The 26,561-nt window shown below is 46.0% G+C and overlaps 1 protein-coding gene across 2 annotated transcripts in view; it reads right to left on the reverse strand.

The window, feature by feature from the left end:
- The window catches only part of LOC138661488 (class I histocompatibility antigen, F10 alpha chain-like), a 36,315-nt gene extending 30,712 nt beyond the window's left edge, over positions 1 to 5,603 (reverse strand). The window contains exon 1 of one of the 2 annotated variants that reach the window (XM_069746200.1): positions 5,272 to 5,603. In XM_069746200.1, the coding sequence (XP_069602301.1) occupies positions 5,272 to 5,320 (49 nt within the window). In that variant the 5' untranslated portion in view covers positions 5,321 to 5,603. The remainder of the gene's footprint in view (positions 1 to 5,271) is intronic. The other variant, XM_069746201.1, reaches the window with a different exon arrangement.
- Positions 5,604 to 26,561: the final 20,958 nt, after the last annotated feature.

Genomic DNA, 26,561 nt, shown 5'->3' on the forward strand with positions numbered 1-26,561 from the left:
GAGTGGTCCTCAGGCAGAATTCTGGGATGGGGTGAATCTTGTGGGAACAGGTGTCATCGAGAGTGCGTTCAGGTTACTACTACAGAGGTACCCGCAGATCTCTCCTCTCTCCCCAAGCAATATTGGCCTTATGCAGACGTGTTCTCCAAAAAGGCAGCGGAGACTCTTCCGCCCCATCGCCCCAGTGACTGTCCTATTGATCTCTTGCCTGGTGCTGAGCCTCCCCGGGGTCGAGTCTATCCATTATCTCTCCCGGAAACGGAGGCAATGACTCAGTACATACAAGAGAATTTGGCAAGAGGGTTCATCAGGAAGTCAGTGTCACCTGCTGGGGCAGGGTTCTTTTTTGTGCAGAAGAAGAATGGAGAACTACGTCCATGCATAGACTACAGGGGTCTTAATGCTATCACAGTTAAGAACAAGTACCCTTTGCCGTTGATATCTGAGCTTTTCGATAGGCTTCGGGGAGCTAGAGTGTTTACTAAACTAGATCTGCGGGGTGCTTATAACCTGATTCGCATCCGTGAGGGGGACGAGTGGAAAACGGCATTTAAAACCAGAGATGGGCACTATGAATATCTGGTGATGCCCTTCGGGCTCTGTAATGCACCTGCCGTTTTCCAAGACTTTGTCAACGATATCTTCCGGGATATGCTTTCCACCTCGGTTGTAGTCTATCTGGATGATATTCTCATCTTTTCTCCAGATATTGACTCCCACCGGAGAGATGTTGGCAGAGTCTTCGATCTCCTACGGGCAAACTCTCTTTATGCAAAGTTGGAGAAGTGTGTGTTCGAGCAGGAGTCCTTACCTTTCCTGGGCTATATCATCTCCGCCCAGGGATTGGCTATGGATCCTGCCAAACTACAGGCTGTGATGGACTGGCAAGAGCCCCATTCTCTTAAAGCGGTGCAGCGCTTTATGGGGTTCATAAACTATTACCGTCAGTTCATTCCATACTTCTCAACTCTGTTAGCTCCCTTGGTAGCCCTCACCAAGAAGGGAGCGAATCCCAAATTGTGGTCGGAAGAGGTCTCCAAGGCCTTCACTTCTATTAAGTCCCACTTTGCTAGCGCTCCCATCTTACATGGTCCCGATGTAGATAAGCCATTCCTAATGGAGGTGGATGCCTCGTCCGTTGGTGCTGGAGCAGTCCTCTACCAAAAGGATGCTCAAGGTCGGAAGCATCCATGCTTCTTCTTCTCTAAGACCTTCACGCCAGCGGAGAGGAACTACTCCATCGGGGACAGGGAGTTGCTAGCAATGAAGTTGGCCTTTTCGGAGTGGAGACACCTTCTGGAAGGTGCGCGGTTTCCCTTCCAAGTTTACACGGACCACAAAAATTTGGTCTATTTGCAGACAGCCCAGCGGTTAAATTCTCGCCAGGCCAGATGGTCCCTGTTCTTCTCCCGGTTCCACTTTTCTCTTCATTATCTCGCCGGGGAGAAGAATATCCGTGCTGACGCTCTCTCTCGCTCCCTTATGTCAACTGAGGAGGAGGAAGAGGAGCCTCGGCTTATTGTCCCTTCTGAGAGCCTGAGAACCGTGGTGCCGGTTTCGCTAGAGTCTGTGCCTCCGGGCAAGACTTTTGTGCCCATTAATTTGCGACCGGAGGTTCTCTCTTGGGCTCATTCGTCCAGGGTGGGTGGACACTTTGGGACAAAGAGGACATCTGAGCTACTGGCGAGGACGTACTGGTGGCCGCATATGGTCCGGGATGTCAGGGATTATGTTCTGGCGTGTGTCTCCTGCGCTAAAAATAAATCTCCGCGTCAAAGGCCAGCTGGTTTGCTCTATCCCTTGCCGGTGGCAGATAGGCCCTGGGAGATGGTCGGGATGGACTTTGTTGTGGGTTTGCCCAAGTCTCGCGGCTGTACCATCATTTGGGTCATCACCGATCATTTCTCAAAAATGGTGCATTTGGTGCCGCTACCACGGTTACCTTCTGCACGGGCCTTGGCAGCGTTGTTCATTAGACATATCTTCCGCCTGCATGGTATGCCAGACAAAATTGTCAGTGACCGGGGTCCCCAGTTTGCGTCTCGGTTCTGGAGAGAGCTCTGTCGTCTTCTCAGTATTGAGTTGAATCTCTCTTCCGCTTATCATCCCGAGACGAATGGGTTGGTAGAGAGGGCCAACCAGACCTTGGTCACATACCTGCAACATTTTGTTTCAGCCAGGCAGGATGACTGGGCATCCTTGCTATCATGGGCAGAGTTTGCACTGAACAACGCCGTAGCCGACTCCACTGGACAAACCCCATTCCTCCTCAACTATGGTCAGCATCCACGGGCACCTGTGCCTATGCCCGTGTCTTCCGCCGACTCCAGGGTGGCAGACTGGGCTGTGGAGGCACGGGATACGGGACCGCACGGGACCACACGGGACCGCACTCAGGATGCCATTCGGGCCTCTAAGGAGAGAATGAGGTCCTCCGCTGATGCTCATCGGCGCCCCGCTCCGACCTTTGCTCCTGGCGACTTGGTGTGGCTCTCCGCCCGTAACATCAGGCTGCGAGTTGAGTCCACTAAATTTGCTCCTCGCTACTTGGGCCCATTCAAGGTCCTCGAGCAGGTTAATCCTGTGGTCTATCGTTTGGCCCTTCCGCCACGCCTGGGTATCACCGACACCTTTCATGTGTCCCTCTTGAAACCCGTGTATATGTCCCGGTTCTCCGAGTAATCTGCTGGGACATCGGGTTCGTCTTCGGACGATTATGAGGTGAACGCTATTTTGGGGTGCAAGGTGGTGCGTGGTAAAAAAATTTATTTGGTGGACTGGAAGGGTTATGGCCCCGAGGACAGGTCCTGGGAGCCTGTTGAGCACATTCAGGCTCCGCAGCTCATTGCTGCCTTCGAACGTAGCGAGGCCCAAGGAGGGGGGGGTCCTAGGAGGGGGGGTAATGTTAGGAGTCGAGTTTCCTCTGCTGCACAGGGGGAATCTCGATCCGTCTCCGCTGCGGTCTCCCATTCTCCTCCAGCCGCAGTGGAGCCTGCTCAGCAGGGACGTCGATCCCAGCATCTCGCTCAGTCTGACTCTGTGAGAAGAGTTACTGCTGCTTCTCCAGCTTCTGCCTTTAAAGCCAATACTGGTCTGCAGCGAGCGGACTTCTCTGGGACTAAGTCCTTATCTGCACACACTGAGCATGCCAGGGCAAGATCTCCCGTTGGAGATCGAGGGTCATGTGCTCAGGCTCTGTGGCACAGTCCATTGGTCCTCTTGGCAGGTCTTGGAAGGGCAAAAGTTCTGTGGCCACTTCCTGTGCTGCAACTATATAAACTGCGCATGACCGCACGGCCATGCGCTAGTATTGTCTCATAATGCTATATGTGTGTGTGTAGATGAATGTATGTCGATGGATGAAAGCTCCTAAATATCCCTCCCTAGAGTTGTTGTCTGCTCGCGGATGTTGGTAGCTATCTAGCGCCCGACTAATCATCTGCATGATACACACATTACAGCATCCTCTTGCTGTGTCCGCCTGTACGGCGCCGTGCGCTTGCCTTGCGCTTTCCATACCCAAGCCAGTGTGGTTGGTGGCGTCCGTCAGTGCGGCATTGCTCGCACTCCTGTGCATTTATATTTCTATATTTAGTTCCCTTCACACCCAGTTGCGGTGTAGTGCCAGCGAGGGTCTAATCGGACTTCAATCCCAGTTGGGGTTAAGTACGCTGACTACTCGCTCGCGCTTTAGGTGCGGTACCGCGATCCTGTGACTCAACAGGATTGCTCCCTTCACGCTGGGTGAGGTTGAACCCACGTGTATATACTTTAGTGTACCGCCATATTGTCTGTATTTACTAGCAGCAGGTTCTCACCTGCACGGTGGACCCCGGACTGCGAACGCATCTATAACACCTTTCTTGGTGCGTTCCGCCAGTCCTAACACAGAACTCATAAACATGAAAAGTTTGAAAATTGCAAAATTTTTGCAAAATTTCGGATACTTTTACAAATCAACACAAGAAATATCATCTTAAATTTACCACTAAGGCCGGGTTCACACATACGAGAGATATGAAATCCCTCCTCTGGCGCCGGCACTCCGGAGCGGAGCGTGCAGCCGCACAGCAACACGTGGAGCTACACGCTCTGCTCCCAAGTGCTGGCGCCAGAGGAGGGATTCCACCTGCGAGGCTTGGCCGTATCACGCATTTGTATGATCCCGGCCTTACACTGAAGTACAATATCTCACGAAAAAACAGTTTCACAATCAGTGGGATCTGTTGAAGAGTTCCAAAGTTATTACCATTTAAAGTGACAGTGGTCAGGAAAGTAAAAGCTAGCAGAGGGTGAGGGGTTAAAAAGCAGGTATAAATATCCAAAAGAACAGACACAAGGACAAATTGGTGGGTTGGGCTGAGCCAGTGAGGGAGCCCCAATAGTAAGAAGGCACTAACTGCTTATATAAGCAAACCCCAGAGGAGTTCCTGTGGAAGTACAGAGTCGTTCTCACACAGAGTATACAGATGGAGCGGAAAGTGAAATTATTCTCACATGTTGAATCTCATGAAGTGCAAAGTGCATGCAGTAAACAGAGGCTCACACACCAATCACCGGACGTGTGTTTCACAAATGCTTCATCAGGGATCATTGGTGACTGGCAAAATAGGGCTGGTGGTCAAAGCATTCCTGTCATCGGGAAGCTGCCCAGTGGCCGGGGGAAGTGGCGTCGCGGGCCGCACCCTGCCCCTATGTTACAAGCAATCCGACGGAGTGATTTATTTACCTTTAGCACCAAAGCAGAAAAATTGGGTATTACACGGTGCTCATGGTGTCAGACACAAATGTGCAGGGAAGTTTTTGTTCTGTTTGCTTTTTGCTGCAGTTTTTATAACAATGTCAGTTTTGCAATTAGGAAGAAAATACAAATTAGGGATAAGTAGTTTTTGAGACCGATGTGTAACAGCAGGGTCGTCTACTGACTGCACCTGTTACTAAGAATCAAGGTCACAACTGAGTGTTAGGCCGGGATCACACACAGCGAGATATGGCCGAGTCTCGCAGGTTAAAACCAAGCTCTGGCACCGGCACTGCGGAGCGTGCGGCCGCATAGCAATACATGGAGCTGCACGCTCCGCTCCGCAGTGCCGGTGCCAGAGCTTGTTTTTAACCTGCAAGACTCGGCCGTATCTCGCTGTATGTGACTCCGGCCTTAGAAAAGTTATCAGCCCAGGACAACCCTTAAAATAATGACTCAGTGGCCATCACCTGATTGCTGGGGTCTGGTTATCACAGAGGAACCTGCAAGACTTCTCCATAAACACTCACCAGAAAGCACAGCAGGCACAGTCAGGAGGATGACGAGCATAATCTCCATTTTGTGGGTGAGACAAAGTATAAAGAGCTACCAGGAAGGAGCAGAGAAGGAAACAGAAAGTAATAAGATCGTGTGTAAGTGCTGGGAGGCGCTGAGGCGGCTGCAGGTGATCACCTGATGATTGGCAAAGTGAGAACAAGGAAGAAAAAAAGGGAAAATATGAGAAGATTCAGCAAGTTCTGAGCAGATTACTGGATGGCAAAGATCCAATAAACGTAGGTGCGGGAGCCGCAAGGAAACCAAGACCGCACAGCAGCGACTGCAACTCTTCCCCTTCAAATACTTCCCTTCCATTCCAAGTGCCAAACGGCATTGTGATAAACTCCCCGTGGGGTTGAAATGTCCTTATTTTGTCGCTTACCTCAAAGTCACAATTTTGTTTGTTGGTACGAAATAAAGAAACTTGTGTCACCAAAACCAGAGCGTGCGGAGAATCTCTGACACAGGTATAGCACATTATATCCACAGTCATACACACTGACAGACACACGTCATACAGGCACATACACAGACAAACACATTTGAAATATTTTTTAATATGGGGAAGCAGGGAGCAAGCCTCGCTCCCCTGTCCCTGACTGTCTCCTGTCCAGCTCCTCTGGCATGTGGCGGTGCAGGGCCGCCAGCGCTGCTTGATCGCTGTCACTTCAACAGACATGGCTGCGCGCAGCTAGAAGTAAGGCGGCCGGACCAGCACTGCACCTTTAATTTAGCTTGTTTGTCGCCCCAGCTGCGTGATTACTAGCAGACACAGCCGCATAGTGCACTGTGCGTGGCCATGTCTGTTAGGTCGGGGTCACACCAGAGAGTTTTACGGACGTATGAGAGGCGCAAAAACAACGCATTGCACACGGACCAATGATTCTCTATGGGGCAGCTCCTATCTGCCGTATATTTCGCAGTCATATTTTACGGGCGTAGAAAATCGCAGCATGCTGTGTTTGTCAGCATATTGCGCAAAAAATCCGTCTATGAGGGCGAGAAAAATACGGATTACACACAGACCATGCGTGTGACTTGCGAGAAATGCGCAAAAGTTTTGCAGGTGACAGGAAATGTGCCAAGCCCTCAATCAGGAAGCTTAGACATGCTAATTAGCTGAAAAAGCCAGACAGACATCCCGGAAGTCTGCCGCACGCCTCCACGGAGGCTCAAGCAGCATGGCATCCATAATTAACGTGGATATGCTTCTGATCCTGGTCCAAGAGAGGCCAGCAATCTGGGACCAACGGGATGCCAATTACTCAAACTGGGCCAAAAAAGAGGCTGCTTGGAGGAGCATCTGTGGGATCCTTTTCCCTGATTATGAGCAGCGGCCACGTGAGGGCCAGAGGCAAATAAGTACACTTGTGGCGCCCCAGGGTCCTGGTCGTCACAGTAATGTTGCTTTCATCACGGGGAGAGTGATGTTACGTTTGGAGGCAATGAAGGAGAACTCTATGTCAGGTAACACAATGCATGCAACATGTTCACACTCCAGACCGGAAGGGGGAGCTCTAAGCCTGTTTAAGGTGAACTCCCCTATAACAACATCCTGATCTGGAGGGAAAGGGTTCAGTTCCTGCAAGGGAGATAAAGGGAAAGGAAGCACAGGAGCCGTGTAGCCTGAAGTGCTACAGCTCCTGGGAAGAGACATTAAACAGCCGAACAGATTGCAGAGAGCGTGCAAGGAAGTCAGAGCAAAGGAGAAGATACCAGAAGGGGACCAGCCCTGCACAGGCTGCCTCCTTCTGAGGCGCAGAATCCCGGTAGCCAGCACACCGAGGGAGTAAGGACCTTTTTTGCTTTACTTCATAGACCGGCAGGACAGCTAATTGCAAGTTACCTGTCCGCACCTACACACAGGAGGCACAGTGGTACCCCTCAGAGGCCGGGGCGTGCTAGAGTCCCTATAAACAGCCTCAAGTCACCAGTCATACGGGTTTGTCCTATCCTATATGGGGGACAGAGAGAAAGACATTACATCTGTGAGGACCTTATGTGAAGCCTTAGGCAGTAAGGAATTACAACACTGCAGCGCAAGGGAAGGCTGCTGAGTTCCACCTTGACAAGGGGACTCTGGATTTGCCTTCAGACCGGCCGGACTCTGCCTGCCCTGTGATCTGGTGCCCTGGACTGTGGATGCTGAAGCCTTCAGTAAAGGTAAAGAGACTGCAACCTTGTGTCCTCGTTCTTCTCTGCGCCTCTCACCATCCACCATCTACACACCGGGAAGCCCTGGGGACATACTTCACCTGTGGGAAGGTATACCATCTATCTGCCATAACATCACCCCAGCGGACCCCTTAAAGCAGCGTCGGTCACCCTGACCGAATACCACAGGTGGCGTCACGAACACAAACTTCCCTTTTACACGGACGTCCCAGGGCCACGGACCGGGTCAGCCACCGTGACATCCCCCTGTGAACCGCAGGACCCGGTACCAAGTACCCCGTGGCCCCATGGGGGCGCTTCACACTCATGTTTCTCAATTAATATTGTAAACTGCAGTAATTACAAGATTTTCAGATTATTATTATTTTTATTATTATTTATTTATATAGCACCATTACTTCCATGGTGCTGTGCATGTGAAGGGGTTACATACAGAGTTATAGATGTCACTTACAGTAAACTAAATTACCATGACAGACTGGTACAGAGGGGAGAGGACCCTGCCCTTGCGGATTTACATTCTATGGGGTTCCCCTTATATCGTAATGTGCTATTTGTGTTTTTAATTTTATTACTGAAGATGTTTAGTAAGAAATGCAGCTTACTATGACACATTAAAATGTTAAATCACTGACACCTTGTTGTACCACTGTGCACATGGGCCTTATACATTATTTTCTTCTCTGTCATTGCAGTGGAAGATGTTATGAGACGATGGCGCAGCATAAGGGACCAATACAGGAGGGAAAGGCAGTAGCGGGCCAGGAGTGGGTCAGCAGCTCCTTCCAAAAGAAGGAAATACGTTTATTATGATCGTCTTTCCTTTTTGGATCCCAGTATGGATCTCAGACCGTAGGTATAAACCTCACAACACATTACACATATGTATTTAATGGTTATATATTACATTTTATTGTAATGTTCTCATACTTTCCTAACAGAACACAGTCCAACCTCACTGAGAGGGAGACCGGCTCAGAGGTTCTCGTTGATCCGGTTGAGGAAGGAGAAGAGGCGGCTGGTCCATCTTCGGATCATTCCAGGTCCATCCCTCCTGGAACATCTGCTGCACCCCAAGCTCCATCAACAACTGGGCCAGATGCTGCACCACCACACACAGCAGCACCAGTTCCAGTAAGCCAGGATGATCCTGGAAACAGTAGCAGCCCTACTGTTCCACTGGAGACCTCCCCACAGCTTGCTGTGACTTCACGCCGTGGCCGCAGAAGGAGAGAGCTTCAGGAAAGTAGGAGGAATGTGGACACTAAGGTCCTTAATTATCTGGCCAGCGCTGCTCAGGATGAGGGTGAGGAGGCTTATTCGCAGAGCCTGGCCTGGTACCTCCGTCCTCTAGCCCGTGAGGTGAGGCTACGTGTGAGAGGGTGTATTCAAATCCTTATTGATGCATGCACCCCCCAAATGACCCGTATGAGTTGTTTGAATACATTGAGAGTTGGCAGCTGTCACCACGTAACGTCCTGCGACTTCCAACAACTCAACAGGTGCATGCTCAACAGGGATTTGAAGCACCTCCTCCACGTGTGCCTACACCTCTACCCCTTCCCACCCAAAACCCACCAAGGCCAGCACATTACCATATGTCATCCTACCATTAACCTTCCCAATATGGCCACTTATACAGACCCAGAGCTGGAGGCTGGTCCCAACCTGGGTTTGGACTACTTGGCCATATTGGGGGAGGTATGTGTCACGGCAATATTTTCATCCTCATGAGGCCCATAGTCAAAACCCTTATGGCCAATCCACAACTGGCCAATATGAGCAAGCCCAGTATTTTGAGCAGGGCCAGAGATCATCCACACAGGGTGAAAGACAATTGGCCCAAGAAAGGCCACCAGAACATGAAACCGAGCTGCCGCCATCACCTCCACCAACTTAAAGAAATCTTTAAGAAATTTGTTCTTTTGTTGCAAATTTTGGTTACTAACCAGATATTTGTTAGTCTGCTGTGATAGCACTTTTTTATGTTTAACCCCTTTACCCCCAAGGGTGGTTTGCACGTTAATGACAAGGCCAATTTTTACAATTCTGACCACTGTCCCTTTATGAGGTTATAACTCTGGAACGCTTCAACGGATCCCAGTGTTTCTGACACTGTTTTCCCGTGACATATTGTACTTCATGATAGTGGTAAAATTTATTTGATATTACCTGCGTTTATTTGTACAAAAAAACAGAAATTGGGCGAAAATTTTGAACATTTTGCAATTTTCCAACTTTGAATTTTTATGCAATTAAATCACAGAGATATGTCACACAAAATACTTAATAAGTAACATTTCCCACATGTCTACTTTACGTCAGCACAATTTTGGAACCAAAAATTTTTTTTGTTAGGGAGTTATAAGGGTTAAAAATTGACCAGCATTTTTACAACACCATTTTCTTTTAGGGACCACATCTCATTTGAAGTCATTTTGAGGGGTCTATATGATAGAAAATACCCAAGTGTGACACCATTCTAAAAACTGCACCCCTCAAGGTGCTCAAAACCACATTCAAGAAGTTTAGTAACCCTTCAGGTGTTTCACAGGAATTTTTGGAATGTTTAAATAAAAATGAACATTTAACTTTTTTTCACAAAAAATTTACTTAAGCTCCAATTTGTTTTATTTTACCAAGGGTAACAGGAGAAAATGGACCCCAAAAGTTGTTGTACAATTTGTCCTGAGTACACCGATACCACATATGTGGGGGTAAACCACTGTTTGGGTGCATGGGAGAGCTCGGAAGGGAAGGAGCGCCGTTTGACTTTTCAATGCAAAATTGACAGGAATTGAGATGGGACGCCATGTTGCGTTTGGAAAGCCACTGATGTGCCTAAACATTGAAACCCCCCACAAGTGACACCATTTTGGAAAGTAGACCCCCTAAAGAACTTATCTAGATGTGTGGAGAGCACTTTGACCCACCAAGAAGTTTATAATGCAGCGCCGTAAAAAAAAAAAAAAAAATTTCCCACAATAATTATTTTTTAGCCCCCAGTTTTGTACTTTCCCGAGGGTAACAAGAGAAATTGGACCCCAAAAGTTGTTGTCCAATTTGTTCTGAGTGCGCTGATACCCCATATGTGGGGGAGAACCACCGTTTGGGCGCATGGGAGGGCTCGGAAGGGAAGGAGTGCCATTTGGAATGCAGACTTAGATGGAATGGTCTGCAGGCGTCACATTGCGTTTGCAGAGCCCCTAATGTACCTAAACAGTAGAAACCCCCATAAGTGACACCATTTTGGAAAGTAGACCCCCTATGGAACTCAGCTAGATGTGTTGTGAGAGCTTTGAACCCCCAAGTGTTTCACTACAGTTTATAACGCAGAGCCGTGCAAATAAATATTTTTTTCCACAAAAATTATTTTTTAACCCCCAGTTTTGTATTTTTTCAAGGGTAACAGGAGAAATTGGACCCTATTGTTGTCCAATTTGTCCTGAGTATACTGATACCCAATATGTGGGGGGGGGGGAACCACCGTTTGAGCACATGGCAGAGCTCGGAAGGGAAGGAGCATCATTTGGAATGCAGACTTAGATGGATTGGTCTGCAGGCGTCACATTGCGTTTGCAGAGCCCCTAATGTACCTAAACAGTAGAAACCCCCCACAAGTGACCCCATATTGGAAACTAGACCACCCAAGGAACTTATCTAGATGTGTTGTGAGAACTTTGAACCCCCAAGTGTTTCACTACAGTTTATAACACAGAGCCGTGAAAATAAAAAAAAACATTTTCCCCCCAAAATTATTTTTTAGCCCCCAGTTTTGTATTTTTTCCGAGGGTAACAGAAGAAATTGGACCCCAAAAGTTGTTGTCCAATTTGTTCTGAGTACGTTGATACCCCATATGTGGGGGGAACCACCGTTTGGGCGCATGGGAGGGCTCAGAAGGGAAGGAGCGCCATTTGGAATGCAGACTTAGATGGAATGGTCTGCAGGTGTCACATTGCGTTTGCAGAGCCCCTAATGTACCTAAACAGTAGAAACCCCCCACAAGTGACCCCATATTGGAAACTAGACCCCCCCAAGGAACTTATCTAGATGTGTTGTGAGAACTTTGAGCCTCCAAGTGTTTCACTACAGTTTTATAACTCAGAGCCGTGAAAATAAAAAATCTTTTTTTTCCCACAAAAATTATTTTTAGCCCCCAGTTTTGTATTTTCCCAAGGGTAACAGGAGAAATTGGACCCAAAAAGTTGTTGTCCAATTTGTCCTGAGTACGCTGATACCCCATATGTTGGGGTAAACCCCTGTTTGGGCACACGGGAGAGCTCGGAAGGGAAGGAGCGTTTTTCAACGCAGAATTGGCTGGAATTGAGATCGGACGCCGTGTCGCGTTTGGAGAGCCCCTGATGTGCCTAAACAGTGGAAACCCCCCAATTATAACTGAAACCCTAATCCAAACACACCCCTAACCCTAATCCCAACGGTAACCCTAACCACACCTCTAACCCAGACACACCCTTAACCCTAATCCCAACCCTATTCCCAACTGGAAATGTAATCCAAACCCTAACCCTAACTTTAGCCCCAACCCTAACCCTAACTTTAGCCTCAACCCTAACTGTAGCCTTAACCCTAGCCCCAACCCTAACCATAGCCCTAACCCTAGCCCTAACCCTAACCCTAGCCCTAACCCTAACACTAACCCTAGCCCTAACCCAGGCCCTAACACTAACCCTAGCCCTAACCCAAGCCCTAACCTTAACCCTAACCCTAACTTTAGCCCCAACCCTAACCCTAACTTTAGCCTCAACCCTAACTGTAGCCTTAACCCTAGCCCCAACCCTAACCATAGCCCTAACCCTAGCCCTAACCCTAACCCTAGCCCTAACACTAACCCTAACCCTAGCCCTAACCCAGGCCCTAACACTAACACTAACCCTAACCCTAGCCCTAACCCAAGCCCTAACCTTAACCCTAGCCCTAACCCTAACCCTAATGGGAAAATGAAAATAAATACATTTTTTTAATTTTTTTATTTTTCCCTAACTAAGTGGGTGATGAAGGGGGGTTTGATTTACTTTTATAGCGGGATTTTTAGCGGATTTTTATGATTGGCAGCTGTCACTCACTGAAAGACGCTTTTTATTGCAAAAAATATTTTTTGCGTTACCACATTTTGAGAGCTATCATTTTTCCATATTTGAGTCCACAGAGTCATATGAGGTCTTGTTTTTTGTGGGACAAGTTGACGTTTTTATTGGTAACATTTTCGGGCACGTGACATTTTTTTATCGCTTTTTATTCCGATTTTTGTGAGGCAGAATGACCAAAAACCAGCTATTCATGAATTTCTTTTGGGGGAGGCGTTTATACCGTTCCGCGTTTGGTAAAATTGATAAAGCAAAACTAGATTTTTGAGCGCACAGCCATATACAATATATAGACATTCATGAGGGTGCGATAACAGTAATAAAAACTATACTGAAAATCCAAAGAAGAAAAGCATTACTGCAAAAAGTCGCACACCTACAATAATAAACAGCAATAAACGTAAAATACAAGCTGATTTTATTGACAGTTCAAAAGAAAACACACCACAAACAATAAAAACATAATTAAAAACATATATGCACCATGAAAGACACTCAGGAAAAACGGACCATAGCTCAGTGTAATAAAGTGACCCAAAATTAACCCAATGGCTCATGGGGTATAGCGACAAAGTATGTATATATAAATACAAATATGAATATAAATAGCGGGACAGTGCCAAGATTAGTTTGCCAAAACGCACACACAGTGCCAAGCAAACAAAAATAATAATAATGGATGATAGGCACAAAGAATGTCCCAGACAATGGTGAACCACGGTGAGTCAAAGGAAAAAAAAAAAAAAGGGCTAATGGGTCACCTATACATGATAATATCGCTGGGTCACAAAAAAAATAGACAGGGGAAAAAACCTCCCAAACAAATACAACCTGGTGGAGTGAAGCCCCACGCGTATCGCCCGGCGAACCAGGCTTCGTCAGGGATGATGTGTGTATTGAGCTGTCATACAGCCTTAAATACTAAGAGCCCAATAGCTAATTAGAAACCGGTGTGAGCAGTCAGTTGACCGGCACTGGGGAGTAATAATTACCACAAACCTCGGCTATGAGATGCGAGCATGCCCACAAGTCAGATGCGCAGCAGCCAATCCGGAAGAGACAGGTGCCAAGAGCTAATATGCGCGAAGTGTCACAGCCATAAAGCGCACACATGCGCCATAGGGATATGGCGAAATCGCAGGGGCACAAGAGGCAGCAGCCAGCCGGAAACAGAAGGTGTGCACCACAAACCGGTCCGGGGTGTTGACGTCAAATAGCGCACGCCTGCGCAGAGAGCAGCAATACCTGGCGCACGCTCCCCAGGGACCCAATGAGGGAATAAAGGCGCCTGCGCACAGGTCAAAGAGCCCAGCCGCTGAACTCAAAACATAGCCGGACACAGAGACATAGACAGGAGGAGGGAGGATCATTGCGGCAAGAGTAAGAGCCGTAACATAAGCATATCAGCTTATCACATAGAGAACAAATGGCAATACTACGAGGTATAAATGATCTGCAAGAAAATAAACATCGCAGATATAGTAAGAGTAAATGCAAGGTAGGAGTGATAATAAAAATATAACAATATATAAATATATATATATGAGCACTGAAGAGTAAAAACACTCTCCACTGCAAACACATAAGGTAGAAAAGAAATAATATAGCCGCATGGGACAAGATGACAACTTATATCCCACAAAAGCTTAATAAGCATTCTACAGGTATCTGTACGACCTTAAAAAAAAAAAAAAAAGGTATAGGTCAAGGATCCCATACAGATAAACACACCCATGCAGCCAATCACTCAAAACCAAGCATCCCCCTGGGGCACAAACATACACACACAAAAAGAGCTCTCATACCAAAGCATGAGTTGACTAGTAAAACGTGCTACATGATAGCTAAACATAATTTTATTAGATAGAAATATAAACATCATAAATACATGACATAATATAAATACTTAATATGGTTATAAACCAGTCAAAACACACTAATGGCCACGTGACCCATAATAAAATGGAAATTCAAAGTGGGTGGGGAGCACAAAGAAAAAAGACCATTACGGCCAATAATGCGCTATGCTGAAAAACAGCACCCCCCATGAGCCAGAAAACTCTCTTTGTGTAAAATTGCAACAACCCCTTTGAGCCAATATGTGATGTGTATAGAGCAAAAAGTTACACGATCCCCCCACTCTCTATTGTCCAGACCGATAGTAGCGGTAATAATACGGAAATAGACAATAACGAAGATAACTCTGTGCTTGAGCCAAGACAAAATCAGAGAATACTATGAACAAAGTCTTATTTCGGAGAGTTCCAACGCCAGTTAAAAGTAGTGAGCCAGCCACCAATACTGAAAGCAAAGCATCAATGAAGTCCATGGAAACTGCAGCGGGACGATGACATGCATATACAATTCCAAATGGAGGGCAGAAAATGGCAAGTTCTCATGATCACCCAAGAGATGAAGAAGGCTCATGTCCACAAGGCGGATCCATAGTGAGCCACGAAAGGGAAGGTTAATTATCCAAGATATCCGGTGAATAACAATTCTTCATTGAGGCCTGCGGGAGCAATGGAACCAAGATTAAAGATCCATCTAGCCTCCATACGCAGCAACAATTGTTTATAATTACCACCCCTATTAGAAGTCCGTACTCTGTCCAGCCCAATGACCTTAGTGCATGAGATCTGACCCCCATGTTGTTCTAAAAAGTGGGATGCCACTGGAGTGAGTATTCTGCCCTTCAAGAGATCCTTATGTGCCAAATTAATGGTAGAGAAGTGCTTTTGTATTCTATGCCGTAATTCTTGCGAGGTATGGCCAACGTAAACACGTTGGCACGGGCAGATAAGAGCATATACAACCAGAGTCGACCTACAATTAATGTATGAAGCCAGCCTATGTCTACTCTGATTGATAGGGTTCACAAAATAGTCTCTGGTAGGACACATGTATGAACAGACACTACAACTACCGCAGGCAAAAGACTCATGAAGATCAATGCCCCGATTAAGCCTAAGGCTATGTGCACACCTTGCGTCGGGTCCCTGCGGGTTCTCCCGCAGCGGATTTGATAAATCTGCAGGGCAAAACAACTGCGGTTCTCCCTGCAGATTTATCGCGGTTTGTTCCGCGGTTTCCGCTGCGGGTTTCCGCCTATACTATTGATGCTGCATATGCAGCAATATGCAGCATCAATAGTAATGTTAAAAATAATAATAATTGGTTATACTCACCCTCTGATGTCCGGATCTCCTCGGCGCTGCACCCGGCGGTCCGGTTCCAAAGATGCTGTGCGAGAAGGACCCTTCGTGACGTCACGGTCATGTGACCGCGACGTCACCGCAGGTCCTGGTCGCACAGCATCTTTGGAACCGGACCGCCGGGTGCAGCGCCCAGGAGATCCGGACATCAGAGGGTGAGTATAACCAGATTTTTTATTTTTTAACCCCAAATCTGGTTCCCAGGGCCTGGAGGAGAGTCTCCTCTCCTCCACCCCGGGTAGGAACCGCACATTAGCCGCTTACTTCCCGCAACGTGGGCACAGCCACATGCGGGAAGTAAGCGGTTCAATGTATTCCTATGGGTGCAGAATCGCAGCGATTCTGCACAAAGAAGTGACATGCTGCGGGTTGTAAACCGCTGCGTTCCCGCGCGGTTTTTCCCGCAGCATGTGCACAGCGGTTTGCGGTTTCCATAGGGTTTACATGTTACTGTAAACGCTATGGAAACTGCTGCGGACCCGCAGCATCAAAATCGCGGCGGTTCCGCGGTAAAACCCGCTAAGTGTGAATATAGCCTAATAGTCTGTCGTTTGTAGTGGCTGTTTGTCAAAAGATCCCTAAAATTAGGCGCTCTCCTGGCTGTAAGTTGTGGTAGGTCGCCCACTATCCTCGAGGTAGAAAGGTCAGTGGTTAGAATACCCCAGTGCCTTTGGAGAATAGTTCTAATTTGTGACCAGTTGTTGTTAAAACTAGTAATGAACCTCGGCTTTTGGTCACGTACCTTGTTATGAGGCACCAACAGTGACTCCTGTGTATGAGCATTGGCCCGCTGGAAAGCTGTAGAAACACTTCTCCGTGGATAATGCCTTTGCCGAAACCGATTCGTCAAATTGAGAGCTTCTTGCCGGAAATCTTCATCTGTGGTACAGTTTCTTCTGATTCTCAGGAACTGCCCAATCGGAACCCCATTCCTAGTGTGCGTTGGGTGAAAGCTCCGATAGTCCAGGAGGCTATTAGTTGCAGTTGGCTTCCGAAATAATTTAGTATGGAGGGAACCATCTCTAGCCATAACCTGCAGATCCAAGAAGGTCACTGTCGTAGGAGAGAAAGAATAGGTCAGCACAATATTATGAGCATTCCTGTTTAGAGAGTTGATGAAATGCAGGCACTCGTCAGTACTGCCAGTCCAGATAAAAAATATATCGTCGATATATCGACTCCAGTGGCAGACATGACGCCTAAACTCTTCCAAGGGGTAGACCATGGTGGCCTCCCACCAACCAAGAAATAGATTGGCGACGGCCGGGGCACAACGCGCCCCCATGGCCACCCCTGAGGTCTGAAGATAGTAAGACCTGTCAAACAGGAAAAAATTGTGCTTCATGATAAACTCCAACAAATCAACCACTAGGGAATCGTGCATCCTATCCGAATGCCCTAGTTGGTCAAGGAAGTACAAGGTAGCAGAAATTCCATCATCATGGCTAATGTTCGAATAGAGCGACTCCACGTCACACGTAACCAAAATAAAGTCAGTAGGTAGAGACACCTCCTGACATATACGGATAAAGTGTGATGAGTCTTGGACAAAAGAAGGTAGATTTCTAGTTAGAGGCTGCAGAAAGTGGTCCACATACATGCAGGCTTTCTCACAGAGACTGCCAATGCCGGCCACAATGGGTCGGCCAGGCGGTCTCTGCGAGCACTTATGAATTTTCGGCAGCATGTAGAAAGTTGCTGTAATAGGGACCTCTACCCACATAAAATCAAATTCATGATGACTAATGATTCCAAGATCTCTCGCCTTCTCCAAGAGCTGTCTAAGCTTGCCCGCAAAAACAGCTGTGGGGTCTGACGGAAGTTTCCTGTAAAACTGACAGTTCCCAAGTTGGCGATGTGCTTCCTCTAGGTAAAGCGAGTGTGGCCAAAGGACCACATTGCCCCCTTTATCCGCTTCTTTGATAATGAAGGTGTTGTTAGACCTAAGGTCTCTAAGGGCACGCCTTTCCTCCCTACTAAGATTACCCAGGGTATATGTACCTGGACGTAATGCCACAATATCCCTTTTAGTGAGTTCGAAGAACACCCTAATAACGGGGACTAGAGAGAACGGTGGAGCTACCTTGGACTTATTCCTAAACAGACGAGAGTTCTTACCGTCATCAGGATTATTTTCTTGCAAGAGTTGTAGTAAGTCACGAAAGACTTGCTGGTCAGTATGTTCAAGTCCCTCTGTCATGTATGGTCTATTATGCAGTACCTGTAGTAAGAGACGCCTACAAAATAAGTAAAGGTCCTTAACTACAGTGAACTTGTCTAGTTCATGGACTGGAGAGAAAGTAAGGCCACGCTGCAACACAGAAAGCTCAATAGGCGACAGGACATAGTCCGACAAATTAACAACCTGTAACGTATCAGAGGGTACCTGAACAGGGGTGGAGATATCCGTCAAGGAATCCAAAGCCTTTGACTCACCGTGGTTCACCATTGTCTGGGACATTCTTTGTGCCTATCATCCATTATTATTTTTGTTTGCTTGGCACTGTGTGTGCGTTTTGGCAAACTAATCTTGGCAATGTCTCGCTATATATATTCATATTTGTATTTATATATACATACTTTGTCGCTATACCCCATGAGCCATTGGGTTAATTTTGGGTCACTTTATTACACTGAGCTATGGTCCGTTTTTCCTGAGTGTCTTTGATGGTGCATATATGTTTTTAATTATGTTTTTATTGTTTGTGGTGTGTTTTCTTTTGAACTGTCAATAAAATCAGCTTGTATTTTACGTTTATTGCTGTTTATTATTGTAGGTGTGCGACTTTTTGCAGTAATGCTTTTCTTCTTTGGATTTTCAGTATAGTTTTTATTACTGTTATCGCACCCTCATGAATGTCTATACATTGTATATGGTTGTGCGCTCAAAAATCTAGTTTTGCTATATGTATCTATTCACTCATCGCATGGTGAGTGTTTCTCTTGGGCGGCACGCACTCTATTTTGAAATATATTTACTAAATGGTCGTGCGAGTTTATACTAACTGCACGTGTGTTTTTCTATTATTAATTTTAGTTACTGGTTGTGTTCGGCCAGCACGGTTAGAAATATGGACTGGGATGCCCGTGAAGCTGCATGGCGAGCTCAATCCATGGATGTATTTTCATCAGGAGAGCAGACGGTTCTGGACTCTGATTTTCATAAACTCACCTCGGAGCTGACCGCCGCCCATCGGGCAGGTATTAGACTTTGGTGGAATATTCGTAGCCTTGAGGAGTATATTAAACTTAGTATTGCTCCTCGGGGCCTTAGGGTATCCATATATCCAGCATGGGAGCCCTCTCCTGGATTTCGGGATACATGGGAACAAGGCCTTTTAAAATGTTCCAGCATTATTATGAATATGCTTCTGGAGCATGATCGAGAGCTACTGGCCAAAGTAAAAGGTGACATCAAGGACTTGGAAGCTAAGTTGGTGAACTTTGATGATGCTAAACAGGTGCAGCCCTTTAGGATCAAACTAAAGGAGGGCTTGGACAAATATGACCGTGAAGTAATGTCAAAGAAGAAATCTAAATTTGCTAGGGATCGGAATGACTTTGACTCTAAGAGAGCATTCAAATGGAGGCATCAGGGGAATAGGATACAGGGTTCTCAGCCCCAAAAAGTTGTTGATACTACACGTACTGCTGTGGCAAGGACGGTCGGTACCTCAGAGAGCGATTTTTTATCGTCAGTAGAGAGTGACCCCGACACCGGACACGATGGGGGCGGAGGTGCCGCATCCCTGCCACCACGAACGACGAGATACGGGAGTCGTCAACCGGCGTTTCAGAGGCCTTACAAGGCCCAACGCAAATAATGGCTTTGGATTCCTTGACGGATATCTCCACCCCTGTTCAGGTACCCTCTGATACGTTACAGGTTGTTAATTTGTCGGACTATGTCCTGTCGCCTATTGAGCTTTCTGTGTTGCAGCGTGGCCTTACTTTCTCTCCAGTCCATGAACTAGACAAGTTCACTGTAGTTAAGGACCTTTACTTATTTTGTAGGCGTCTCTTACTACAGGTACTGCATAATAGACCATACATGACAGAGGGACTTGAACATACTGACCAGCAAGTCTTTCGTGACTTACTACAACTCTTGCAAGAAAATAATCCTGATGACGGTAAGAACTCTCGTCTGTTTAGGAATACGTCCAAGGTAGCTCCACCGTTCTCTCTAGTCCCCGTTATTAGGGTGTTCTTCGAACTCACTAAAAGGGATATTGTGGCATTACGTCCAGGTACATCTACCCTGGGTAATCTTAGTAGGGAGGAAAGGCGTGCCCTTAGAGACCTTAGGTCTAACAACACCTTCGTTATCAAAGAAGCGGATAAAGGGGGCAATGTGGTCCTTTGGCCACACTCGCTTTACCTAGAGGAAGCACATCACCAACTTGGGAACTGTCAGTTTTACAGGAAACTTCCGTCAGACCCCACAGCTGTTTTTGCGGGCAAGCTTAGACAGCTCTTGGAGAAGGCGAGAGATCTTGGAATCATTAGTCATCATGAATGTGATTTTATGTGGGTAGAGGTCCCTATTACGGCAACTTTCTACATGCTGCCGAAAATTCATAAGTGCTCGCAGAGACCGCCTGGCCGACCCATTGTGGCCGGCATTGGCAGTCTCTGTGAGAAAGCCTGCATGTATGTGGACCACTTTCTGCAGCCTCTAACTAGAAATCTACCTTCTTTTGTCCAAGACTCATCACACTTTATCCGTATATGTCGGGAGGTGTCTCTACCTACTGACTTTATTTTGGTTACGTGTGACGTGGAGTCGCTCTATTCGAACATTAGCCATGATGATGGAATTTCTGCTACCTTGTACTTCCTTGACCAACTAGGGCATTCGGATAGGATGCACGATTCCCTAGTGGTTGATTTGTTGGAGTTTATCATGAAGCACAATTTTTTCCTGTTTGACAGGTCTTACTATCTTCAGACCTCAGGGGTGGCCATGGGGGCGCGTTGTGCCCCGGCCGTCGCCAATCTATTTCTTGGTTGGTGGGAGGCCACCATGGTCTACCCCTTGGAAGAGTTTAGGCGTCATGTCTGCCACTGGAGTCGATATATCGATGATATATTTTTTATCTGGACTGGCAGTACTGACGAGTGCCTGCATTTCATCAACTCTCTAAACAGGAATGCTCATAATATTGTGCTGACCTATTCTTTCTCTCCTACGACAGTGACCTTCTTGGATCTGCAGGTTATGGCTAGAGATGGTTCCCTCCATACTAAATTATTTCGGAAGCCAACTGCAACTAATAGCCTCCTGGACTATCGGAGCTTTCACCCAACGCACACTAGGAATGGGGTTCCGATTGGGCAGTTCCTGAGAATCAGAAGAAACTGTACCACAGATGAAGATTTCCGGCAAGAAGCTCTCAATTTGACGAATCGGTTTCGGCAAAGGCATTATCCACGGAGAAGTGTTTCTACAGCTTTCCAGCGGGCCAATGCTCATACACAGGAGTCACTGTTGGTGCCTCATAACAAGGTACGTGACCAAAAGCCGAGGTTCATTACTAGTTTTAACAACAACTGGTCACAAATTAGAACTATTCTCCAAAGGCACTGGGGTATTCTAACCACTGACCTTTCTACCTCGAGGATAGTGGGCGACCTACCACAACTTACAGCCAGGAGAGCGCCTAATTTTAGGGATCTTTTGACAAACAGCCACTACAAACGACAGACTATTAGGCTTAATCGGGGCATTGATCTTCATGGGTCTTTTGCCTGCGGTAGTTGTAGTGTCTGTTCATACATGTGTCATACCAGAGACTATTTTGTGAACCCTATCAATCAGAGTAGACATAGGCTGGCTTCATACATTAATTGTAGGTCGACTCTGGTTGTATATGCTCTTATCTGCCCGTGCCAACGTGTTTACGTTGGCCAGACCTCGCAAGAATTACGGCGTAGAATACAAAAGCACCTCTCTACCATTAATTTGGCACATAAGGATCTCTTGAAGGGCAGAATACTCACTCCAGTGGCATCCCACTTTTTAGAACAACATGGGGGTCAGATCTCATGCACTAAGGTCATTGGGCTGGACAGAGTACGGACTTCTAATAGGGGTGGTAATTATAAACAATTGTTGCTGCGTATGGAGGCTAGATGGATCTTTAATCTTGGTTCCATTGCTCCCGCAGGCCTCAATGAAGAATTGTTATTCACCGGATATCTTGGATAATTAACCTTCCCTTTCGTGGCTCACTATGGATCCGCCTTGTGGACATGAGCCTTCTTCATCTCTTGGGTGATCATGAGAACTTGCCATTTTCTGCCCTCCATTTGGAATTGTATATGCATGTCATCGTCCCGCTGCAGTTTCCATGGACTTCATTGATGCTTTGCTTTCAGTATTGGTGGCTGGCTCACTACTTTTAACTGGCGTTGGAACTCTCCGAAATAAGACTTTGTTCATAGTATTCTCTGATTTTGTCTTGGCTCAAGCACAGAGTTATCTTCGTTATTGTCTATTTCCGTATTATTACCGCTACTATCGGTCTGGACAATAGAGAGTGGGGGGATCGTGTAACTTTTTGCTCTATACACATCACATATTGGCTCAAAGGGGTTGTTGCAATTTTACACAAAGAGAGTTTTCTGGCTCATGGGGGGTGCTGTTTTTCAGCATAGCGCATTATTGGCCGTAATGGTCTTTTTTCTTTGTGCTCCCCACCCACTTTGAATTTCCATTTTATTATGGGTCACGTGGCCATTAGTGTGTTTTGACTGGTTTATAACCATATTAAGTATTTATATTATGTCATGTATTTATGATGTTTATATTTCTATCGTCGACTCATGCTTTGGTATGAGAGCTCTTTTTGTGTGTGTATGTTTGTGCCCCAGGGGGATGCTTGGTTTTGAGTGATTGGCTGCATGGGTGTGTTTATCTGTATGGGATCCTTGACCTATACCTTTTTTTTTTTTTTTTAAGGTCGTACAGATACCTGTAGAATGCTTATTAAGCTTTTGTGGGATATAAGTTGTCATCTTGTCCCATGCGGCTATATTATTTATTTTCTACCTTATGTGTTTGCAGTGGAGAGTGTTTTTACTCTTCAGTGCTCATATATATATATATTGTTATATTTTTATTATCACTCCTACCTTGCATTTACTCTTACTATATCTGCGATGTTTATTTTCTTGCAGATCATTTATACCTCGTAGTATTGCCATTTGTTCTCTATGTGATAAGCTGATATGCTTATGTTACGGCTCTTACTCTTGCCGCAATGATCCTCCCTCCTCCTGTCTATGTCTCTGTGTCCGGCTATGTTTTGAGTTCAGCGGCTGGGCTCTTTGACCTGTGCGCAGGCGCCTTTATTCCCTCATTGGGTCCCTGGGGAGCGTGCGCCAGGTATTGCTGCTCTCTGCGCAGGCGTGCGCTATTTGACGTCAACACCCCGGACCGGTTTGTGGTGCACACCTTCTGTTTCCGGCTGGCTGCTGCCTCTTGTGCCCCTGCGATTTCGCCATATCCCTATGGCGCATGTGTGCGCTTTATGGCTGTGACACTTCGCGCATATTAGCTCTGGGCACCTGTCTCTTCCGGATTGGCTGCTGCGCATCTGACTTGTGGGCATGCTCGCATCTCATAGCCGAGGTTTGTGGTAATTATTACTCCCCAGTGCCGGTCAACTGACTGCTCACACCGGTTTCTAATTAGCTATTGGGCTCTTAGTATTTAAGGCTGTATGACAGCTCAATACACACATCATCCCTGACGAAGCCTGGTTCGCCGGGCGATACGCGTGGGGCTTCACTCCACCAGGTTGTATTTGTTTGGGAGGTTTTCTCCCCTGTCTATTTTTTTGTGACCCAGCGATATTATCATGTATAGGTGACCCATTAGCCCTTTTTTTTTTTTTTTTTTTTTTCCTTTGACTCACCGTGGTTCACCATTGTCTGGGACATTCTTTGTGCCTATCATCCATTATTATTATTTTTGTTTGCTTGGCACTGTGTGTGCGTTTTGGCAAACTAATCTTGGCACTGTCCCGCTATTTATATTCATATTTGTATTTATATATACATACTTTGTCGCTATACCCCATGAGCCATTGGGTTAATTTTGGGTCACTTTATTACACTGAGCTATGGTCCGTTTTTCCTGAGTGTCTTTGATGGTGCATATATGTTTTTAATTATGTTTTTATTGTTTGTGGTGTGTTTTCTTTTGAACTGTCAATAAAATCAGCTTGTATTTTACGTTTATTGCTGTTTATTATTGTAGGTGTGCGACTTTTTGCAGTAATGCTTTTCTTCTTTGGATTTTTGGTAAAATTGATAAAGCAGTTTTATTCTTCGGGTCAGTACGATTACAGCGATACCTCATTTATTATTTTATTATGTTTTGGCGCTTTTATACAATAAAAACTATTTTATAGAAAAAATAATTATTTTTGCATCGCTTTATTCTGAGGACTATAACTTTTTTATTTTTTTATTTTTATATCTGTCTTTTTGATCGCTTGTTATTCCACTTTTTGTTCGGCGGTATGATAATAAAGCGATGTTTTTTGCCTCGTTTTTTTTCTTACGTTGTTTACTGAAGGGGTTAACTGGTGGGACAGTTTTATAGGTTGGGTCGTTACATACGCGGCGATACTAAATATGTGTACTTTTATTGTTTGTTTTTTTATTTAGATAAAGAAATGTATTTATGGGAATAATATTTTTTTTTCTCTATTTAGGATTTTTTTTTACATTTTTTTTTACACATGTGGACATTTTTAAAAAAAACTTTTTCACTTTGTCCCAGGGGAGGACATCACAGATCGCTGATCTGACAGTTTGCACAGCACTCTGTCAGATCAGCGATCTGACTTACAGCACTGCAGGCTTACCAAGCGCCTGCTCTGAGCAGGCACTTGGTAAGCCACCTCCCTCCTTGCAGGACCCGGATGCCGCGGCCATCTTGGATCTGGGGCTTGCAGCGAGGAAGGAGGTAAGAGACCCTCGGAACAACGCGATCACATCGCGTTGTTTCGGGGGTCTCAGGGAGCCCGCAGGGAGCCCCCTCCCTGTGCGATGCTTCCCTATACCGCCAGCACAACGCGATCATGTTTGATCGCGGTGTGCCGGGGGTTAATGTGTCGGGGGCAGTCCGTGACCGCTCCTGGCACATAGTGCCGGATGTCAGCTGCGATAGGCAGCTGACACCCAGCCGCGATCGGCCGCGCTCCCCCCGTGAGCGCGGCCGATCGCGCTGGATGTACTATTCCATCCTTGGGAAGTAAGGACCACCCCACATGGACGGAATAGTACGTCCAATGGCTGAAAGGGGTTAAAAAATTTTTTGTTATGCCAAGTTTAATTGGCTACAAAAACCATATGATGGTAATATGATGTTAAACAAAAAAACATTTGACTTTTGCTATAATTAAAATATATAGTAAAAAGCCAATTTAAGTTTGTTGGAACAATCATTATTACATCATACACAATTACTATGTTCTTAACTATCTGTTAATTAAGTCAATTCAACACGCAGAGTTAAGTAAGTAAAGTAATTTTTGTCATTTTAAATTAAAAAATATATATAAAGGAACAAATCACAACATAGAAACAGCATTTTCTTGCCAGAGAGTAGCAGCCTGAGGAGAAACAATATAATTGGTCAAAATATCCCGAACTTTTATTCTAGAAAGGGGGCACTGAGGAAGGCCATGTGGTGTAGGCCTACCCGCATTGGCCAACATGCCTTCACCACCATCAGCTGAGGAGCACTCATGTAGTCGTGTGAAGTTATGTAAAACTACACAAGCTTTAATCACTTCGCTTACATTTGCATCACTCAACTGAATGGCAGACTGGAGGACCCGCCATTTGGCGCACAGAATGCCAAAGGCGCACTCCACCAGTCGCCGAGCCCGTGATAGTCGCAAATAAAACACCCGCCGCCAGTGGTCCAGGTTGCGACGGGGATAAGACCTCATGACATGCCTTGTCAACTGGAAGGCCTCATCTGCCACAAGAACATACGGGACTGCTTCAACATTGGAGCCTGGAAGTTGTTGTGGTGGTGGGAGGTCCAACCGCTCACCCATAATGGACAAATTGAAGACTTTAGAGTCTCCAGTTCGTCCATAGGCCCCAATATCTACAATTATTAACCTGTAGTTACTGTCAACTATAGCTAACAGAACTACAGAGAAAAACTGCTTATAGTTGTAGAATTGGGTGCCTGGGTTCGGCGGCTTACGCACCCTGATATGTTTCCCATCAAGGGCTCCAATACAGTGCGGGAAATAACAATTGTCCTGAAATCCACGTGCTATCTTCACCCAATCCTCCATTTTTGGCTCAGGCATCACCAGTTCATGTAGTCTTGCCCACAGTTCAATACACGTATACACATAGCCCGCACTACGCCGGAAATAGTGGACCTCCCAATTAGAAATTCAAGATGGAGTCCAGCATATGATAATCCAGTTGACAGGAAGCTGAAAGCACAAAACAAAACAATTATTACCAATGTAAGAATGCTTGTGGAAAAGCATAGTAAAGACAACTAATGTGTGGATCTAAAAAGGCAGGATAACAGTGCACCTTCAAAAAAATACACTGGCTACATAAATTTTACATTAACTACATATTTTGTTTTTGATTTTTGTTTAATTTAGCCATATCATTTTAGACAATTTTAATCAGAAAAAAAAAAAAAGGTTCGATTAGATAAACATCATCAACATACGGTATGTGAGGATGGTGAATACATACCGTAAAGTGAC

This window comes from Ranitomeya imitator, chromosome 2, assembly GCF_032444005.1.
Source record: "Ranitomeya imitator isolate aRanImi1 chromosome 2, aRanImi1.pri, whole genome shotgun sequence".
NCBI classification, from domain to species: domain Eukaryota; kingdom Metazoa; phylum Chordata; class Amphibia; order Anura; family Dendrobatidae; genus Ranitomeya; species Ranitomeya imitator.